The sequence below is a fragment of the Glycine soja genome, chromosome 11 (assembly GCF_004193775.1).
Source record: "Glycine soja cultivar W05 chromosome 11, ASM419377v2, whole genome shotgun sequence".
Lineage (NCBI taxonomy): Eukaryota > Viridiplantae > Streptophyta > Magnoliopsida > Fabales > Fabaceae > Glycine > Glycine soja.
Window position 1 is genome coordinate 36,946,701 of NC_041012.1, and position 19,859 is coordinate 36,966,559.

Below are 19,859 nucleotides of genomic sequence, written 5' to 3' on the forward strand. Positions count from 1 at the left end.
AGCTTAAATAAAGTGGCATCATTTCGAGATTTCTTGAAACTAAGATCAAGTTCCATCCATGTCGACTTTTCCAGGACTTTTCTCATCTTCCCACAGTGGGGGACATATGGTTTGTAATATTGCATCATGAATACAAGAGAAATTTCTGATTTAGTTATTATTACCCTTTAACAAAGTTTCTCAAAAAACACAAAATAAAATAAATTAAGGTAGTAAAATGAATCAATGTTTTTGCACAGTTTAACTTCTTTAAAACTCTTACCTAAATTATTCATAAATACTTACAAATTTAATAGATTAACATTTTGCTAGTGACAGATTTTTATGATAAAAAACCGTCCATAAGCTAGAATACAATAATCTAACTCTTTGAGGTGGTAAAGAAGAAAAACAACAACACAATCTATTTTATGAACGATGAATCTGGTATTAGGATAATACTCTTTCCAGAGGCTATAAATGAATTGGTGGGTCTTGAGATATCTCTTTCATTGATAGCCACCCCTATATGAAAAATAAAAAAGATCAGACTTGTCAATTGTCATTGTCAAATGTCCATTCGATTTTATATCCAAACTTGGGACTATTACTCAACTTTGGATAGAGATAGAGACAATGACTGAGTTTTACGTTAATTTCCACAGTTTACTATGGACAACAACATCAGGATTCAAGTTCAACCTATCCTCAGCAGACAACTAGTTCCCTCTACTCAAGTTCTTGATTATTCCGAGAGTAATGCAAAAGGAAATGGATCAACATTCATGTCTCCCCACCCCTTGGTTGACCTTGCAATATAGTATGGGCCATTTCACACGTGGCCATTATCTCTATGTTGGGAAAAATTATGATTAGTGATAATTAAATATGTTATTATAATTTATAAAACCAGAGGTTGAGAAAATTTTAGGAACAGTAGATGGTAGCTCAGTTTAAGGCAGAGAAATTTTCTAGCCTCAAGAAACACTTTTAAAGAACTTCCATTTATCTGCATTCCAATAGATGAGTAAGGAGTTAAACCTACAACTTGTTACTGTGGAGTATAAATATAAGGGGAAGTTTCACATCGGATAAAAATGAAAAAATTAAATATTATATAAGTGAAAAAAAGACTCATAAACCTGTATCTTAAGGTTTTAAGTTAAAATGTGGCATCAAATTTTCTTACCATGATTGTCTCATGGCTGCCTCGTGTGGATAGTTGCAATTAAGGGTTAAATAAAATAGAATAAGAAGTATCTCCTTCCATGGAACAAAGTGGTTCTAAGTGGACTTACTTTCTGTGTCACATGTCAATCTCTCCTAACTACATACAAGGAGTTAGTACATTGTAAAGCACTTCCGCCTCTTCCACTTTCATTTTTATTATTATTATTCTAATAAATTATTTTTTGCAACAGCTACTCCACTTCTTGCCACTGTATAAGATATAAAATAATAAAAGTTTGCTGTTATCTGATTTAATTACTAGTATAATTGGTTGTGGTTGCAATGAACTTGCTGTTTCATGTGACCATTATTTTGTTTTCACTGTGCACCATCCGCAGATATATATCTTTCGCTTTTTAATTTGATGGAACATACGGTGGATTTTGATTAGACTTGTGGTTGTATCACTCAACCTTTTCCTATATCTATATCAAGCAAACATGGGCCACTATCAGAAGGGGTTTTCATTTTAATATCTATTCCATTATTAAATCGTTTAATTTCTCACTAATGACATTCATATCAAATAAATTAAATAACTAAAGAAAACTATTTAACTTCTCACAGGTGTGTGAATATTCAGTCTTTTATAGCTTTTGTATGTTTAGATACTTTATTATATTTTTATTAATTAGCATTTCCTATTACTAAGTTTCATGGAAGAATATATCAAATTTAAAATAATTAAACTCCTTTTTACCTTATCTTAATAAGTTTTGAAGTGAAATTTATATAAAAAAAATTCTTATATACATAATAAAATTTATTAATAAATATTTAACTAAGTTTATTATTTATCATCAAATATATGAATCAACTCACATAAAATATATTATTTTAGTTTAACTAGTTATCGATCTCTAATTTGAATTTTAAGTATAAATATACAATTATATTAAATATTTTAAAAAAACTTTTCATGGATCCTATCTGACTCGAATTTTTGATGAAAAATACATCCAATGTATATAAAAAAATTAAACTATTATTCAAACACACAGAAAGTTGACATGCATGCTCTAAATTCAAAGCAAACATACGTATAACTGAAAATCCGTGCATTACCAGGCTATTATTGTTCATGAATACTTGAATAGCATGCTATATACACTCTCTTGAACTTTTGTACATTGGTATGTTATTCTTGTCTTGTGAAAGACATCTTAGTTCCAGTCTGTCAGCAAACTTTGATCATAGATCTTCTTCAATGCTCAATCATTAGAGTATCTAATTCTTAAGTAACAAGTCCCATTTAATTATTAAATATGGACAACATACAGCCAAGCTACTAGCTTTTGCAGTAGTTGACGCAGACCCTGTCTTTGTTCTCAACCTTGCATTTTCAGTGCTAGTGTGCTACACATGGTTTTGTTGGCCATTGCACTGACCAGCCTTAGTTTCTTGTTGAGATCATAATTTATAATTAATTAAAGTGCTCATGAAATCACATTTAGATTTATTTTCACCGTACCGGTAATTATTAATTTTTTTCAGCCAGAACATAAAGTTGGTATTATAGTGGGATGACTCAAAATGGATTTTAATTATGTGAGTAAATACTACATGTATTGAGAATATAAAAGATTTTTATATTGTCATAACTTAAGATTTTAAAGAGAAAGCATGAGAGGAAAATGAGGTAATAGAAATAAAAATGTTAAAATGGATTGGCGTTCAAGAAAAGATAAAATATGAAATAATATTATACGAGAGAACATTGGATGTAATATATATTGAAAAAAAGATGACAAAAATTATTTAAGATGGTTTGAATATGTACAAAGAAGATCATAATTAAAAAACATGGTTATAAGAATGGATAATATAATTTTTAGTCCAAAAAAAAGAGAAGAGGGAAACCAAAAATGACATGGGAGGAAATTATCAAGAAGACCTTAGATTCAATAATATGTTTAAAACTTTGATTTTCAATGTCAAATGGTGTTGTATATTCTATATAGCCGATTTTACTTAATAGAATAAGATTGACTTTGTTGTTATTGGTTAATAAATTTGTTAATTTTTACTATAATTGACTTATAGTCATATCAATTATAATTTTTAATTGGTTAAGAATGTAAAGGTTCTTTACACGGTTAATACTTAAAAATTAAACTCTTAATTACTGCAATATTTTCCTCAGGAACATGTGTTCCTCAAAAATCAGGGGGAAGGGGGGATTAATTGGTGAACAGTTTCAGGATAAGCATGATTTGGGAAGCACTTTTAGGTGATATTTTCCTGCACAAGCATTAATATTGTCAATTTAAAACGTGGGCAAGCACTTTTGTGACCTTTGATTATGCATTTCAGACGCAGAGTATAATTCCATATCCACCTTCATCGGTTAATATCGTTTTCCATGAGTGTCACAATCTAACAAAATTGACACGCAAGCACCCATTTCAAAAGCATATAATTATATGCTACACAGGTGGCTCAAAGCCTACCAATTAGGATCTTTCACCTTATTCTGTGAAGATTGACATCATGCTATCCGAATTATAATGCATTATGCATGAAATGCAGCCTAAATAATAGTGAGATACAGATACAAAATATGTGAATATTCGAATTGGTACCCCTGAGGGTTTTCTGGTGTTATTTTTACTTGCACTAGCAATGGCCTAAATGTTCGTAAATGCAAGCCATCCACTATGCAAATAATTTATTAATGTGCCAGAGCCAAATTGGAAAAAATAAATAAAGAGCATTAGCAATGACAAATACTGTAGATCCTGGAGCATATTTATATAAAATTGTTTCTTATGGCCATGGCCAATAGCACATATGAACCAAAGTGGATTAGATGAAAGTTGCAATTAGTCATCCAATTTACCTAACGTGGGCGTGCCATGCTTGGATACTTCATTCAGTCCTCACTGCCCAAAAAATCTAGAGATGCCTCACCATAGTTTTATGATGACTAGTCTAATTTCTCAACTTTGACTTATCATTCTTGTACGGTTAAATGTTTTTAGAAGAACAAAATAAAAAGTAAATTGAATTATTTTTTTTCTATAAACTAAAATCAACTTATATATTATAGATTAAAAAAATCAACTTATATAAATTTTTACTAAGATGATTTAATTTAATTAGTTATACAGGAGTATGTGTGAGTTATTGTAAATTGTATGATAATTATCATCAATTTCTACGGATGAAAAAACTTATATACTTCTCTTATAAGTGCTTATGAGCATCAAAACAAGAACCTCTGGTGGTGCATTTCTTATTGGCAATGACCCTATGGGATTTGGTTGAATCAAAGAGTTAGTGTTTTTTTTTCTGCATTGGTTGTTTAACAAAAAAGTAAAGCAATATGAAGGGTGGGAATTGAAGCAGAAAAGTTGAGTACAAACAAATGGGTTATACAGGTAAAGTCAGAAGTCCAAAACATTTCAAGAATTGCTATTTTTAAATGCTTAATTGACTAATATAGAAGAACATTCATATCTTTCCATAACTTGGTCGCCTAGCAATCATCAAAGGTCATTCAAATTTAGAATCAAATCTTGGGAAATGCATGAATATGCATAACATAACAAAGTACCAAAAGCACTATCAATCTGGAATCCACTAAACAAAAAGTAAAAAAGAGAAGGTTTAAAATTCCATTTAGTTATGGGAAGAGAGATAAGTTGTTAGGAGTTGGTCATTTTCAGTTCGTGGCCTGTTCTACTTTTCCAACTAGACAGTGTCTTAGTGCTTAAGTCACATTCTTTAAATATTGGCAACTAAGAAAAGAAAATCCTCTAGTTTTGTGGTTTAGTTCATATTACTACACAACCATACTGATTGGCTTCTAAGATCCTTTTTGTTTCTGTCAAGGACATTAGGTAGCATATTCTGTCTATTAATAGGAAATAAAAAGATTGAATCACTTGTCTCTGCAAACATTCTTAACATGTTTGTCCCTTTGTCTTTAGATCATGCTAATGCTACATTTTTATGTAAAACCATTCCACTCAGTTTTGAAGCATCAAGGATATTCTATGGTTTTGGCTAGAAAAGTAGCATATGCATGATAAGAATACGAATATGCAGGAGAATAAACTTGAGATATCCTTGCTTAATGACTAGAAATTGCTATATATAATTGGCAAACTTAATTAGTGCTTTTTATCACCAAAGTACACGTTTTGGTGGATTTAGATTAACATCTGGTATTTATTTATTAGAAAAGTGAAGTTCGATATATACTCCATTAATTGACAACACGCAAGTCATTTAATGCTTCAATCAGCAAGTATATTAGTATATGCATGAGGTGTTTAATTTCTTTTCAAGTCTTTTGCATCTAATTTTGTTAATTAACCCTTAGGAAGATGACTAATACTAATCTTGAATTTGAATATGAGATTCTTGTGTGAAAAAACACTTTTATAAGGAATGTCTACTTTAGTACATGACTGTATTTCGAAAGATTATTCCCTCACTTATAAAAAACAGAATATAATTTTTTTTCTTAAAAACTTAGCATATTTAAAATAAAATTTTGTTTAAAATTATTTTTCTTGACAAAAAATTTAACACATTTTATTTTAAACATTTTTTAATGCTAATCCAAATACACATTATTGTTTAAAATAAGTACTTATTTTCAACAATGTGCCAACATTATCATGCATCCATTTATCTATTAGCGCCGAAAACCAACAACTAGGCCATTTAAATTTAATAGTACAAAAAACAGGACGTGTAAAAAAATTGTTATAAAACCAATTGAACTAATTTAAAACCGGACATAACCAATTTGAATTGGTAAATGGTTTGTTGGATTTTTTTTTTCAATTTAAAAATTCAATATTATGATAATTAATGTAATTCTAATTTAATATTATAATGATTGATAATTATATTAGTTACATGAATTTATTTTCTAATTATAATTGTTAATAAATATTATTGTGTGTTGTTGAACTAAAATGTAATAATATACATTATATTTCTTTTCATTTTTAATTTTGAATGTTATGTGTTATAAGTTATGAATTATAATATTTTTGAGTGAAGTTTAATTTTTAATATTATAAAATTATCAATATTGTTGTCTTTAATTTGTTTAACGTTACTTTTTTTAAAAAAAGGCATTTGTTTAACATTACTTATATTATATTTAAAATTAAAATTTCATAATTAAATTATAGTTAGATCATTAAAAGAAAAAACTGACAGATGGCAGTGATCATACAAAGTTCCTAGCTAGCAATTTTACCCAAAAAAGTAAAATAAAATAAAACCCCACATGCACACAATCTTTGAACCATTGGTACTAACCCACATAATGGTTTGATATGAGTCAGAGTAAATTGTAACCAAATGACATCAAATCTTTCATTTAGTCAATTCGATTTCAATAATTCATCCATGAAACAACACCACAAAGGAAAAAAGGTGACACATAATAAGAATCAAAGGAAATTTCCCAAAATTATAGTCATTTTCCTTGTGGCTTCAGACCAGTTTCAAAATTTTGACTTCTGTATGAGACACATAGTGAGGGCAAACAGGTAATTACACACTAACTGTCTCCTCGTAGTATTTTGTGTCGGATACTATCTGGTATATTCTTTCAGTTGGTTCAATAGTCACACTATTTATATGTAACAAAAAGTCTCCATTTGTTACACTAACACTACAAGTTCCCATCTTCACCACGAAGCATTCTTAGCATTCTACAGAGAGAAAAGTGACACTCTACAATGGTTCCAAAGCTTAGTGGTGACGTGGATGATGGTGGAACTGGGCTTGAAACTAAGCCTATCTGAACAATACCCTCCTCTTCCTTCTTCTATTAAGGTTGAAGTTCTTAGATAAGAAGAAGAAGAGAGCATAAGATAGCCTTTTGAAGCTGAAAGCAAATTTTGTGAAGTAGCATATATACTTTCAATTTGTTTAGTTCTTATGGGTGGAGTTCCTTCATTTGGTGTTTGTAGTCATGGAGGTTTCTTGGTTCTATACCTTTTGCAGCTTTTTATGGATCCAACCATCCCAAATGTGCCAATGGTACTTTCCCTTTCTCTTCTAATTTACCTTGTTTCATTTAACTCTTAGCTTTGATTTCCTTGTTTTGTGAGTTTTCGTTGAGTTCATTTGGTGTTTATAGTCATGGAGGTTTCTTGAGGTTAATAGATTATAACTTTCTATTGTGAACTCATTCTGTTGTGCTGGATTCAATAAAGTAGATTTCTACATAACATAATTACGATAGATGCTATTTCATATGAATTCCTAGATTCAATAAAAAGGAATGTTTTTGGGATTATTCTTCCAGCTATAGCAATAAAGCTGTATTAGATTTGACAGTAGCACTAGAGATGATGAGAATTGATTTTTTTTTTTTATAATGAAATTTGAGGTGAAAAATGACCATGAGTTGTGTGCAATGTTTTTCCTTACAGAGTTGGATTTTCTAACCTATCAAGATAAAAGGAATTAAAGAGATTATTGATTCTAATTTTCTTTAACTTTTAGTTTTGAATGTCAAAACTCGGGTACGCCTTTAGATTCTATTTCTTTGTTGTGCAACTTAAACTTATTTATTGAAAGCAGTTCTCTAGTTTAATCTCAATCTGAGTTTTTTCCTCCTGAACTATGATGTTAAAGAATAAAATAGTCAGCCTAATCTCATTCTTTTGTTATTTTCATTTTCTTTTCATATTGTAAAAGGTTAGAGGAAGCACTCAGTAGTCATATTGTTGCAGGTTCAAAAGAAATGATATGATAACAGAAGCTCATCTCCTTTGTTACCAGATTGACCTGATAGAGTGTTAGACTTATTTGTAGAGGCAGATCTCCTTTGGAAGTGTAACCCTCAATATTGGAAAATGAAGCTTCATCTATTTCAGATATCTATTTATGATTGAAGATTCAGCTGTACTGGGCAAATCTTCTTTGGCAAAAGTTACTTAATTTTCCTTTGGTTGGATACTTGGATTCCAAGTAGTAAAAATATATCAACATTATTTTTTGCCTTCTTAAAATATTACCATTCAGAGATAATTTCTCTAGGAACTCCACCCTTTCTTGGGGGGCAAATCTCCTTTGGCATCTTTTGCTTATCTTGGTCTGTTTCCTCCAATAGCCAGAATTTTTTTCTTTCTGTAAACCACCAAAAAAAAAAAAAAGAATTCGTCTGATAGTTGTTGGTACTTGACATTTTGTTGTTTTAAACCTCTCCCAAAGGTTTCTTTCTGTGAAATTCCAATTCAAGTTGGGCATATCTCCTTTGGCATTTTGGAGTCCTTGATTGATTCCTATAACCTATTGGGCAAAAACAGACCAAGATTTGAGTCCTATTATCCTGGGAAAATCTTCTTTGGCATCAGATCTCCAGTTTCATTTGGAGATACTATCCGTGACAAAAAGCAGTATCAATCAGAAAAATATTCTGTATTACCCACCGTTATCCATTGAAATCAATATTGGCATAACTTTTGTGATCACTATATACACATTGGGGTTTGATTCTTCAATTTGCTTGACAAGGTAAGGATCTTCTTCAATCACTATTTACTATTATTGTTCATTTATGGATATATTAAAAAAAATTGTACAGTTTTAAAATATCCATATCAACTATTCTAAATAATAAAAATGGATTATTAAAGGGGTGTTTGGTTTGATTATTTTCTGTTTTCATTTTTACTGAAAACAGAAAACGGTGATGAAAATGTGTTTGGTTAGATTTCTGAAAACATTTTCAGTAAAAATGAAAACAAAAAACCTAATTTCGGATAAAATGAAATTGCGGTAATTTTAAGCAAATATAAAAATAAAAAAGTTAATATATCATAAATTTTCAGTATTTTTATTTCATGAAAACAGAAAACAAAAAGTCAAACCAAACATAAATTATAGGATTAAAATGTACATCTGAATTAATAGTTAGTGTCCTTTCTTCTCAGGATACCATTGAGGGTGCAGAATAATTCTGATTCTATATATTCCAAAATCTGGTAAGACTTCCGGTACACGGACTAACAGCTTTTTTTCTTCCATATTGCTATGTTATCATGTTAATTCATTGTACTTATAATAGTCTAGTTGATGTTACCATCAATATTATGGCAGGCATATAATTGATGGATCTTATCATCAGTGATTCAGACTGGGAAACTTCCAGTGGCAGCAACAGCAGTGAGGATCAAGATGAAATTGATTTTCTATACGGCGGAAAAGCTCAGAGCATATTATCAAGTTTAGAGGAAAGCATCGGAAGGATCGATGATTTTCTTTCATTTGAGAGAGCATTTGTCCATGGAGATGTGGTCTGCTCCTTGTCAGACCCATCTGGACAAATGGGGAGGGTTACAAGTATGGATTTGTTTGTGGATTTGGAAAGTGTTAAAGGAAAAGTATTAAAAAATTTGAACTCTAAGAAACTTTTGAGGATTCGTTCCATTGCAGAAGGTGATTATGTAATTAAGGGGCCATGGCTTGGTCGAGTTCAAAGGGTGGTGGACAAAGTGGCTGTATTGTTTGATGATGGAGCTAAATGTGATATCACTGCCTTGGAAAGAGAGAAGCTTTTACCACTGACTGGTAATTTTCCTGAAGATTCGCAGTTTCCGTACTATCCAGGGCAGAGAGTAAAGGTTAAGTCCTCCAGTGCTTCTAAATCAACTAGATGGCTATGTGACACTTGGAGAGACAATCATGATGAAGGAACTGTTTGTGCTGTGGAAGCAGGCTTGGTGTATGTTAATTGGATTTCTCATGTTCTAGTGGGTTGCGATTTTAGTGTGAGTGCTCCCAAATGCTGGCAAGATTCTAAAACCTTGACTGTGTTATCTTGTTTTTCACATGCAAACTGGCAGCTTGGTGATTGGTGCATGCTCTCGGTTGCGGACCAAAAGGAACAGATTACTCAACACGCACCTATAGGTGATCTTACTATGGAGCATTGTGTGTCAAGAGGGTGTAAGGGAAGTAACCTTAACTCTTACAGTGGTGAGTTGTTTATAATTGGGAAGATAAAGACCAAAGTTGATGTTGTGTGGCAAAATGGTGAATACACTTTGGGATTGGATCCAGAGAATTTACTTCCAGTGAATGTTATAAACAATCATGAATTTTGGCCTCATCAGTTTGTGCTGGAAAAAGGTGCTTCTGATGATCCTCTTAAAACTAGCAGTCAAAGATGGGGTGTTGTCCAATGTGTGGATGCAAAGGAGTGTACTGTAAAGGTACAATGGAAAACTATTTCCATATCTGACCCGGATAATTTGACTGGAGACAAATTGGAGGAAACTGTGAGTGCCTATGAACTTGTAGAGCACCCAGATTACTCCTGCTTTTTTGGTGATATTATGTTTAAGGCGGCTCAAAAACAGCTTGGTAACCAAGCTGAGAAAGAACAAGTAAAATCAGTGACCGACTTTAATGCAGAGGCTGTTCCTAAAAATGGGAACCAAATGAGTTATCAGGATGAGTTCCCTGATAATTATTTCATGTCCTGCATTGGCAGTGTTACTGGTTTCAAAGATGGTGATGTGGAGGTGACATGGGCAACTGGTTTCACAACCAAGGTATGATGGTAATGTGAACTCCAGAAATTTATGCTTCACATATCTCATTTATCTAGATGAAGAGTTTGACAGATAATTATTGGTCCTATGTAGATATTTACTACTGTGTGTGGCTGTGTGTTTCAGAGTTGAAACCTTGGTTGATTACTAGTTGCTAGTTTATGTAGTTGACCCTTGACATTGGTTTAGGATGAGTTTTTCTACTATTTTTTTTTAATATAATAGAAAGTTCTTCCATTCATAGTCAAAATATGGATATGATGGCAATGGTAAAACAACTGACAACAACTGAACTTGGACTATGTATTGCATATTTAATGATCTTTTTATAGTTTTCCCAAAATTATTTCTGATTTTCGATTGTAATGTACACATTTTGTAGCTTTTCATCTACTGGAAGTAATGTATGAATGATTTTTGTTTAACCCAACAGGTTGCACCTTATGAAATTTTCCGGATTGAGAAACATGAAGGTTCAACTGTAACCCCCACTCCTTTTGAGACAAATGTTGAAGAGTTCACTCATGAGATAATCGAACACAGGAGTCTACCTTCTGACCAGAAGGGAAAGGTGAGGGCCACTTTTTTTTTTTTTTTGATGTGGTTTATGCCTGTGTTCATCCAAGTGTTATGTTTATGCTTATGCATTACTAGCATTTCTTGAATGAATTATCTAATTGGAAACATTTGAAACACAGAAGTCTCAGCTTGGAAATTATAGTGAAAAGTCAGGTAGTTAATATAGCAACAGAAAACAACAAAGAAAATGGAAAACGGGCAAACCAAATGCCACCTTATATTCTTTTTTAGTTTTACCAACAAGTTTAATTTGGAAATTATAGACGCCAGTTATCATCCTAAATTACATTTTTCAATAGTTAATTATTGACTAGGAGGTTACCAATGCAACTGTCTAATTATAGACTGATATATCACATTTGTATGATTAGGACTTGTTAAATGGTGATGGTACTAGAGAGAATTGTGAAAAGAATCTTGGGGAATGTAGTTCCTTTTCCCTTCCTCGAGCAGCCTTTGAACTTTTCTCCAGCATTAAAGCCAGCATATTCCAAACTTTTAGAGGAACTCTAATTTCAGGAGCAGTTTCCTCAGTACCTACATTTGAAAAGAAGAATGGATATGATTGTCTAGATAAGAAAGATTTGGAAACTTCTGACCTCTTTACTGAACAACTTCCAATGGCTGAGTTGCAATATACTGAGGACAAGACTTCATATCCTGAAAATATTGAGATTCATGAGAAGAATGATTTTCCATTTTCTTTAGACAGCAACAGTTCAAACCAGTTCAAGCAGTTTGATGTAATAGAAAATTGCCCTGACCACCATTTTTTTGTTGAGGGAAAAGGGTTGTCAACATCGCAGGTTAGAAATTGATCATCAATTACAGTGAAATACTATTACATTGATATATTAAGCTAATTGTTTTCTTTCCTTTGTAGGTAAAAAGAAGTTGGGTGAAAAAGGTTCAGCAAGAATGGAGCATCCTCGAGAAAAATCTTCCAGGTGCATACTATATCTTGTTTATTTTGAACCACGTTCTTCTATATACAGCACAGTCTTCATTGAATATTCTTTACATAATTTCACGTAAACCATGTGTCGATTACTTCATTTTTCTTATGAAAAGAGAAATCTGTAGAAGTACATTGTAAATATTCATAGCAATTTCTGCAAATGCACTTACAATCTTCATTCACCGAAACAGAAACTATTTATGTTCGTGTGTTTGAAGAAAGAATGGATCTCATGCGAGCAGCTATTGTTGGTGCATCTGGAACTCCTTATCATGATGGGCTGTTTTTCTTTGACATATGCTTCCCTCCGGAGTATCCCAATGAACCACCTGTAAGATTTTATATATAGTTTGCAGTGCTTGTTAATTATTTTCATTTGTGATTCATGCATTGGCACTTGTTTATAAGGTGATTAAGGTCCTTGCTCTTCATTGAAATGAGAAGTACAGTTTAACCATATGCATTTTCTAGAAATATTTTAGTCTAAATTGTAACAGCTCATGTTCAAAGATCTCAAACTCAACACTTATATCTGAACTAACTCTCATGTTGCCATCGTGGTCTTTTGAAATCTCATGCAGATGGTGCACTACAATTCTGCAGGGCTCCGGTTAAATCCTAATCTGTACGAGTCAGGAAAAATCTGTCTGAGTCTCCTAAACACTTGGACAGGCACAGACACTGAAGTGTGGAACCCTGGAGCCTCCACTATTCTTCAAGTCCTTCTCTCTCTACAGGCACTTGTCCTTAATGAGAAGCCTTATTTCAATGAGGCTGGATATGACCAACAAATTGGCAGAGCTGAGGGAGAGAAAAACTCAGTCAGTTACAATGAAAATGCTTTCCTTGTCACAACCAAATCCATGATGTATCTATTAAGAAAGCCACCAAAGGTAAAATCACTACTTCTATACTTTGGTTTTCCTCTATTGTTACTCTGCATTCAGTGATGATATAGGAAAACTAGACGGCAATTCCAAGCGATATCTCGGATTAGTTATATGTTGACCATTGGTTTAAGTAACAAGTACTGTACAACATGCCAAAAAGGTGTGTATTGGAACACATACCCACACAAGCATAAGACACTGGTAGATCATAAACTAGATATGGTGCACATTTAAATAAATATATAATTTTGCTGAAAGAGAAGCTTCATTTTAGTGATAAAATTGGTGAATTTGTCAAAGATATTTTCACTATATTGTAAAGGATTAGAACTAACTGTTGTGTCCATGATTTCCAATTTTTCATACTTCCTGGCATGACCTTAAGTTTCTGTAGGTTTTTAATTTCCACTATAAAATTTATTCTACTAGATTACACAGAGGCTTTGAGGGTTTGAATACTGTATGAAGCCTAATTCCTAGATTATGATTCAGAAAAGAGGTCCATCTGAATCTTTGAATGTAATTATATGGATGGAATTGCTACTGACAAATGATGCCTAATGCAGCATTTTGAAGCACTGGTGGAAGAGCACTTTAGAAAATGCTCCCAACATATACTTCTTGCTTGCAAGGCTTATCTTGAAGGAGCTTCTATTGGATGTGCTTTTGGTAGTGGAAAAACTGGACATGAAAACCAGAAGGGGACTTCAACAGGATTTAAAATTATGCTTGCTAAGCTCTTCCCCAAGCTTGTAGAGGCATTTTCTGATAAGGGAATTGATTGCAGTCAGTTTGTTGATCTACAAAAAGAACCTTTACTTACTAAGTTGTAAGTATCTGCCAAAAATCCCGACCGAGATATCCCAATCTTATGTGTAATATCAATATATTTACATTCTCAGTATAATATCAATTTTAATCTCTGGGTTTTGTACTTTTGTGGTTTGTTACTGTGGTGTAGTTGATAGATAAATCAACATAACATGTGCTTGTAGTATGTGTATGTATCACAGCATGGTTTGTGGATGTAAAATATGGAATAAGAAATGCAGCCATTGGAGTGATTTGCTTTATGTGTCTTCTCCTCAATTTAATGATGATTTACAGATGTTTTATGACATGTTAAAGAAAAGTTGGAGAATGTAGTGAAGGAATTCTTTGGTAGCTCTTGTTGTAACTTTGAGATACTATTATTTGTTTGTGAGATCAATATATGAAAGAAGAGAAAAATGAGGAAAAAAAAAATTTGATAGTGAATTTAAATGAAAGATGTTATAATACATTCTTCTAATTTTATTTACTTATTGGGAAAATGAATTTAAATTTTCAAACATAATTTGAAATGAAGGATTCTAATGCATTGTAATTAGGTTAAATATTTAACTCATGGGAAGTCTACATATATGAAGGAGATAACAATTTTCAATGGCTATTGGAAAGGTGAGAATCAATTATGAATGTATCAATTCCACCACACCAACGTGAAATGATTTTTTTGTAAAGAGAAAGAGGCTCCACTTTGAGTTGAAAGGGATCCATGTGAAGGAAAGAAAATTCTAAATAAAATTTATTAGGGATTCAAAACAAAAAATCAAATATATATCATAAATCTCAAACATATTTAAGTATTTTTTGTAACTAGGAAACTTGTATGTTAGGTGATACATGAGCATTTTATTAAGACCTTTTTGTAAATGTAAATAAGAGGTGACAAACCATGTAAAATTTGTTTTACCATTATTTTCTATGGTGTACTTTGTATTGTGCTTCTATATCTAGACCTTATTGTGTGTGGTGCAAGGTTTCTCTCCAACAATTTTTCAAATGAAAAATCATATTTAGTACCAAATATTTTGCTAGAAAGGTGACAAAAAGTAGTTTGCATCACTTGCATGTAAATTGTGTTTTATATCTCTCAAGTATGGTTACACAGGATTCTTTTTGCATATTTTGAATTCTTCATATTTTGTTTGAAACTACTCCTTTTTTTTCAGGGTTTGAAACTATTCCTATTAAACAGTATTCTTCTCTTTTACTATCTTTAGTCACATATATCATAAAAATAATAATCAGATTTCACGCAGGTTTAAATCCCATCACCAATAATCTGAACAAGAACACGAGCCTTCTCTAAAATGATGGAAACGAAGCTTATCCCGAACAATTATCTCTCTATTCATTACAGCAGAGATGAACTTAATTGCTGAATGACAGTCTTCACATATCCTAAGGTTCTTGACAATCCTGAGAGTCACTCCATCGCCAGTTTTCATCAGCCCAAATGCCACCGCAAGCTTCTCACTGTGGTACCTGAGGGCATACTCCCTTTCTTCCCCTTCCAACTCGTGCATCGCGGACTCTGGCACGGGTGCATAGCCTGCATCCTTGCACCTCCATATCAACTCATCCAAGAAACAATAAATCTCATTAGTCTCAGGGTGAGACTTGTCACCCATGCTAAAAAGATAACTTCTATTGTCAACATCTATGGTGCTATAACCCACTTGCTTCTTAAGGCCTCTTTGGATCATCACATTCCTAACCGATTCCACTCTATCCATCCTCCCCGCCAATGCATACATGTTAGAAAGCAACACATAATGGCCAGGATTCTCTGGCTCTGCATTGATGAGATTCTCAGCAACCTCCACACCAAGATCAAAATTCTTATGCATCTTGCAAGCTCCAAGCATTGCAGTCCACACGGCCGGAACAAGCTCATCAGAATTAAGCCCTTTAACAAACTGGTATGCCTCATTGAGCAACCCACCTCGCCCGAACATATCAACCATGCAAACATGGTGCTCCACTCCTGGAACCACACCATACTCTTGCTTCATGCTTGCAAAAACTGAACGCCCTTCATCTATTAGCCCTGCATGCGCACATGCAGATAACACGGCAACAAAGGTGACACTGTTAGGCACCACCCCACGTGCCTTCATTCGATGAAAAACCTCCATTGCCTCAACACCATAGCCATGCATCCCGTACCCGGATATCATAGCCGTCCACAAAACAACATTCCCTTCGATCATCGAATAAAAAACCGCACGTGCTCTTCCCACATCCCCGCACCGCGAAAACATGTTCACCAACGAGGTAGCAAGAACCACGTTCATTGTAATTCCACTCCCAACGATGCAGTCATGCAGCCAACACCCAAAGTCAAGCGACCCCAGTTGAGAGCAAGCGGATGACACCGAAACAAAAGTCGCGGAATCCGGCTCGACCCTAGACTCACGCATCTTGTTAAAAACCTCTACAGCCTCATTGGCAAGCCCGTTCTGCTCGTACCCCGAAATCATGGAGTTCCAAGCAACGATACTTCTCTGAGGCATTTCATCGAACACCTTCCGTGCAACACGAGGGGTGCACGATTTCGCGTAAAACGCGATTAATGCGGCTTGGACGAAGGAATCTGAGGCATAGCCAGAAACTAAAACGTGGGAATGAACGAGCGTGCCGATACAGAGGAGGGAAAGATCGGCGCAGGCCTTGATGACGGAGGTGAAGGTGTAAGTGGAAGGAACGATGCGAGAGAGGAGCATGCGACGGTAGAAGAGAACGGCGTCGAGGGAAAAACCGAATTTTGAAGAGGCTTTGATGAGGGAATTGAAGAGGAAAGAATCTGGGTCGGAAACGGAGCGGAAGAGGCGGCGAGTGTAGGCGATGGAACCCGCAGCGCACGATAGCGTGAGGAGTTTCGTCAGCAGAGCGCGGCTCCGGTGACAACCCGTCACCACCAGGTGAGCGTGGGCTTGTTGGAGGCGTCTCAGGTGTGGGCCTGCACTTACCACTGCTTCGTATTCTGCAGATTTTATTTTCCTTTCTTTTCCGTCCATCGACTCGTCGGAACGGAATTGTTTCAGATTAACCAATGGTGTCAAATTTGAATCGTGAGTATGAGTATGTAATTGGTTACAGGTATCCTCCACCAGAGAAATTTCTTTTCAAGATTGAGCAAAGTTGAACTATTATCCGTGACAAAACTTTTCATCCATCCCACTATTTAACAAAACTGCATATAACTGTACTCCAATTGATTCACGTGTACATAAAACAATGGATATGATCATTGATCAGAATGTAATTCTGCTTAAATTGAGTAAAATTAAATTCTTTTGTCTTTTTAAGTATTTATTACATTTACCTGCTTAGAATTTAACCTAAATACTAGAATAGTAGAATTCAAACTTCGATCCCTTTAAACAATTCTCGGGTTGAGTCTGAGACCGAAAGATATATTGTTTTCAATTAATCATTATAATTTCCTTTTGTTAACTTTTCTCACCAATATATATATATATATAAGCAGTCAAATCTTTGTTGAAGATCTGAAACGTAAAAAGAATGCTAATTGGAAGCTTTTCTTTTCTTTTTAAATTTGAAAATTATGTGAAAATTGTCCCAAATTGCAATTTATAAAAAATAATTTTAAAACTAATTATCCTTATAAATAGAAGTGAAAGCAAGAGATAGGCTTCTGTTACTTAAATATGGCATTTTCCACCTGTTTTTAGTTACACTAAAATGGACTTGGATTATTTAATCAGAATCAGCAACCATGGTAGCCAGTAAAGATGGAGTAACAGCTTCAACAATGCCACAAACTCAGAAAAATGTATCTTAATATAAGCAAATATTGCACCAAATTTGTGTTGCCAGGATTATATTTTTAACAACTGGTTGTAATAAGAGAATGAAGTGGAACTATGTAAAGATAGTTGATCTCGAGTTTATCTATGATTACAATTTCCAGTGAAATGAACAGAATCAGTGTTTGTGACTGCATCAAAAGATCTCTGTATTGCAGTCTCAATCATCGGGTGGGAAATCCTCGTCCGAGGCATTTCCCAAGAATGAACCAAGAGTTTTCCTTAGAATGCTGAAAGTTTTGTCATCCTGTGAGAAAAAATAATCAATAAAAAATGCTTATGTCCAGGTGAATATGTGAATCAAAGAGAGACGGGGACAGAATGCAACTGAAAATGTAGATCCTACTGCTTAATTTACCTTTTTCTTCTTTTTCAATGAATCTTCCAGTTGGGCAATTTTATCATTGCAGGCTTTTTCTTGTTCAGATATCATAACCCTTTCCTTCTTCCCTAAAATCGTAAAGTTTTATAGAAAATAAAATTATTGAAATCAGATTGCGGTTTTACATATATTCACAAAGGCATATTAAATGGCGTGGCTTACTCAGTTGTTCATATCTGACAAATAGCTTTTCCTTTTCCTCTTCAAATTTGGAGATAATATCTATCAATTGGCAGAAGTAGTTAGCATCTAATCAGCAAAGATATGTCACTTAAAACAGATGAATTTACCAGTTTACCACCATTACTATATATTTCAAAAGTAACACTTTATTTCAAAGGAATTACCACCACTATAGTATATATTTCAATTTTCAGAAACTGTCAAAAGAATCATCAATCCTAATAAGATAACACTCATGAAGCTAATTAGTCCACCCGATGACAATGTTAGAGGGAGTATACCTTTCAGCGCCTGCAGAGAACTAGCTTTCTCTTTGCAAAAATTCTCATGAAGTGCTTGAAACTTAGCAGTTTCATTCTTCAATGAACTTTCATACTGCATGCTTGCAGTCACAGCAATGATTAAACCAGTTTTGAACAACACGCAAATTCCTTCCTAATTATGACTCGGTTATCAATATCATAAATAAAAAATAATTCTCTACAAACCTCTTTGGAACTCTTTGAAAGTGCCTTAGCAAAGCTTTGCCTGACATTGCAAGAACAATACACTCATAAATACAGTGAAACAGTGGAAACAAAATATAAACGACATGCAGTTTTGACTTCAAATTTACCTGTCCTTCTCAATTTTTGACCTCAATCCCTCGATCATAGACTTAACCTCAGAACCCACACTATCACAAGCAAAAAGCACCAATCACTAAAAACACTGATTATGCAAACAACAAATAAGAAAAGAAAATACAACGGTGATTGTAATTGTATCAAATTCTATAGTTCCATTGGTTAAAAAGATAATTTCAATTGAATTCAATTTTATGATAGATGTTTCTGGAAAATTTACAAGTCCACAGTAAGAAGCATGTTTTTGAATCACAATTCACAATTCACCGAATAAAGAAGATCTAAACAGAAACAGAAGTAAAACAACACTTAAAAATCAGAATCAAAATCGCTAAATCCTATCACTCGTTCAAATCGTTCCAGGCGCAATCTTCGAAGTTCAAACTATAGTAAAACAAACGGTTTCAGGTACGATCCAAACGCAACCGTTTCAGGTACCTGGAAATTGTCTCTTCGTTCTTCTTCTGACCGTCCTTCTGTGCCTTGTCTCTGATCAGGTGCAGCGCCGACACGATTCCTTTGATGTCACTGCAGATTCGCGCAATATAAGAAACTGTAAGCACGATTCCGAAAAAAATAAACGAAAAAGCAAAAGCGGCGAATACGAACTCTGAGAGATCGAAATCCAAATCGAGATCGAAGTTATCTGGGGCTGATCGCTTGTTCTTGTCAGATTTTGCACGTTCGGATTCGGATGCTCGCTTCCTTGACGCAGATTTGGTTGCAGACATTGCGAACGCTTCGTAGCTGAGTGAAGAGTGAAGACACGATTTCTGAGTTGAGTAAGAGAAACGCAAGCGTTGATGATTCCGCGTTTGCGCGCGCTCGAATGGTTACG

General features: G+C 33.8%; 3 protein-coding genes across 4 annotated transcripts; 1 reads left to right on the plus strand and 2 right to left on the minus strand.

Moving 5' to 3' along the window:
- Positions 1-6,498: 6,498 nt before the first annotated feature.
- Positions 6,499-14,245, plus strand: LOC114376506 (probable ubiquitin-conjugating enzyme E2 24). Of its 2 annotated transcripts, none has more exons than XM_028334669.1 (10): positions 6,499-7,221; positions 7,920-8,703; positions 9,123-9,173; positions 9,289-10,745; positions 11,179-11,316; positions 11,696-12,130; positions 12,208-12,271; positions 12,474-12,613; positions 12,864-13,175; positions 13,739-14,245. In XM_028334669.1, the coding sequence occupies exons 4-10, from the start codon at positions 9,300-9,302 to the stop codon at positions 14,003-14,005; spliced, it is 2,802 nt and encodes a 933-aa protein (XP_028190470.1). In that variant the 5' UTR covers positions 6,499-7,221; positions 7,920-8,703; positions 9,123-9,173; positions 9,289-9,299; the 3' UTR covers positions 14,006-14,245. The 2 variants fall into 2 exon arrangements, with proteins under 2 accessions (XP_028190470.1, XP_028190471.1); XM_028334670.1 differs by having other exon boundaries at positions 7,885-8,703; positions 13,739-14,239.
- An 815-nt stretch (positions 14,246-15,060) lies between these two features.
- LOC114376507 (pentatricopeptide repeat-containing protein At2g33760-like) lies at positions 15,061-17,218 on the minus strand. The gene has a single exon (XM_028334671.1). It carries the CDS (start codon positions 17,015-17,017, stop codon positions 15,269-15,271), a length of 1,749 nt encoding a protein of 582 aa, XP_028190472.1. The 5' UTR covers positions 17,018-17,218; the 3' UTR covers positions 15,061-15,268.
- Positions 17,219-17,786: 568 nt separating this feature from the next.
- LOC114372998 (DNA ligase 1-like) lies at positions 17,787-19,859 on the minus strand. Its single transcript, XM_028330559.1, has 8 exons — positions 19,631-19,859; positions 19,460-19,549; positions 19,012-19,071; positions 18,884-18,923; positions 18,677-18,770; positions 18,375-18,434; positions 18,189-18,280; positions 17,787-18,077 (listed from the first exon to the last, which is right to left on the minus strand). The coding sequence occupies exons 1-8, from the start codon at positions 19,750-19,752 to the stop codon at positions 17,991-17,993; spliced, it is 645 nt and encodes a 214-aa protein (XP_028186360.1). The 5' UTR covers positions 19,753-19,859; the 3' UTR covers positions 17,787-17,990.

Coding starts and splice junctions, on each gene's coding strand:
- LOC114376506 (XM_028334669.1), top strand. CDS start 9,300: ATGGATCTTATCATCAGTGATTCAGACTGGGAAACTTCCAGTGGCAGC. Junction 10,746..11,178: donor CAACTGGTTTCACAACCAAG/GTATGATGGTAA, acceptor TTAACCCAACAG/GTTGCACCTTATGAAATTTT. Junction 13,176..13,738: donor TATTAAGAAAGCCACCAAAG/GTAAAATCACTA, acceptor TGCCTAATGCAG/CATTTTGAAGCACTGGTGGA.
- LOC114376507 (XM_028334671.1), bottom strand. CDS start 17,017: ATGGACGGAAAAGAAAGGAAAATAAAATCTGCAGAATACGAAGCAGTG.
- LOC114372998 (XM_028330559.1), bottom strand. CDS start 19,752: ATGTCTGCAACCAAATCTGCGTCAAGGAAGCGAGCATCCGAATCCGAA. Junction 19,072..19,459: donor AACGAAGAGACAATTTCCAG/GTACCTGAAACG, acceptor TGCTTGTGATAG/TGTGGGTTCTGAGGTTAAGT. Junction 18,924..19,011: donor TCAAAAATTGAGAAGGACAG/GTAAATTTGAAG, acceptor TTGCAATGTCAG/GCAAAGCTTTGCTAAGGCAC.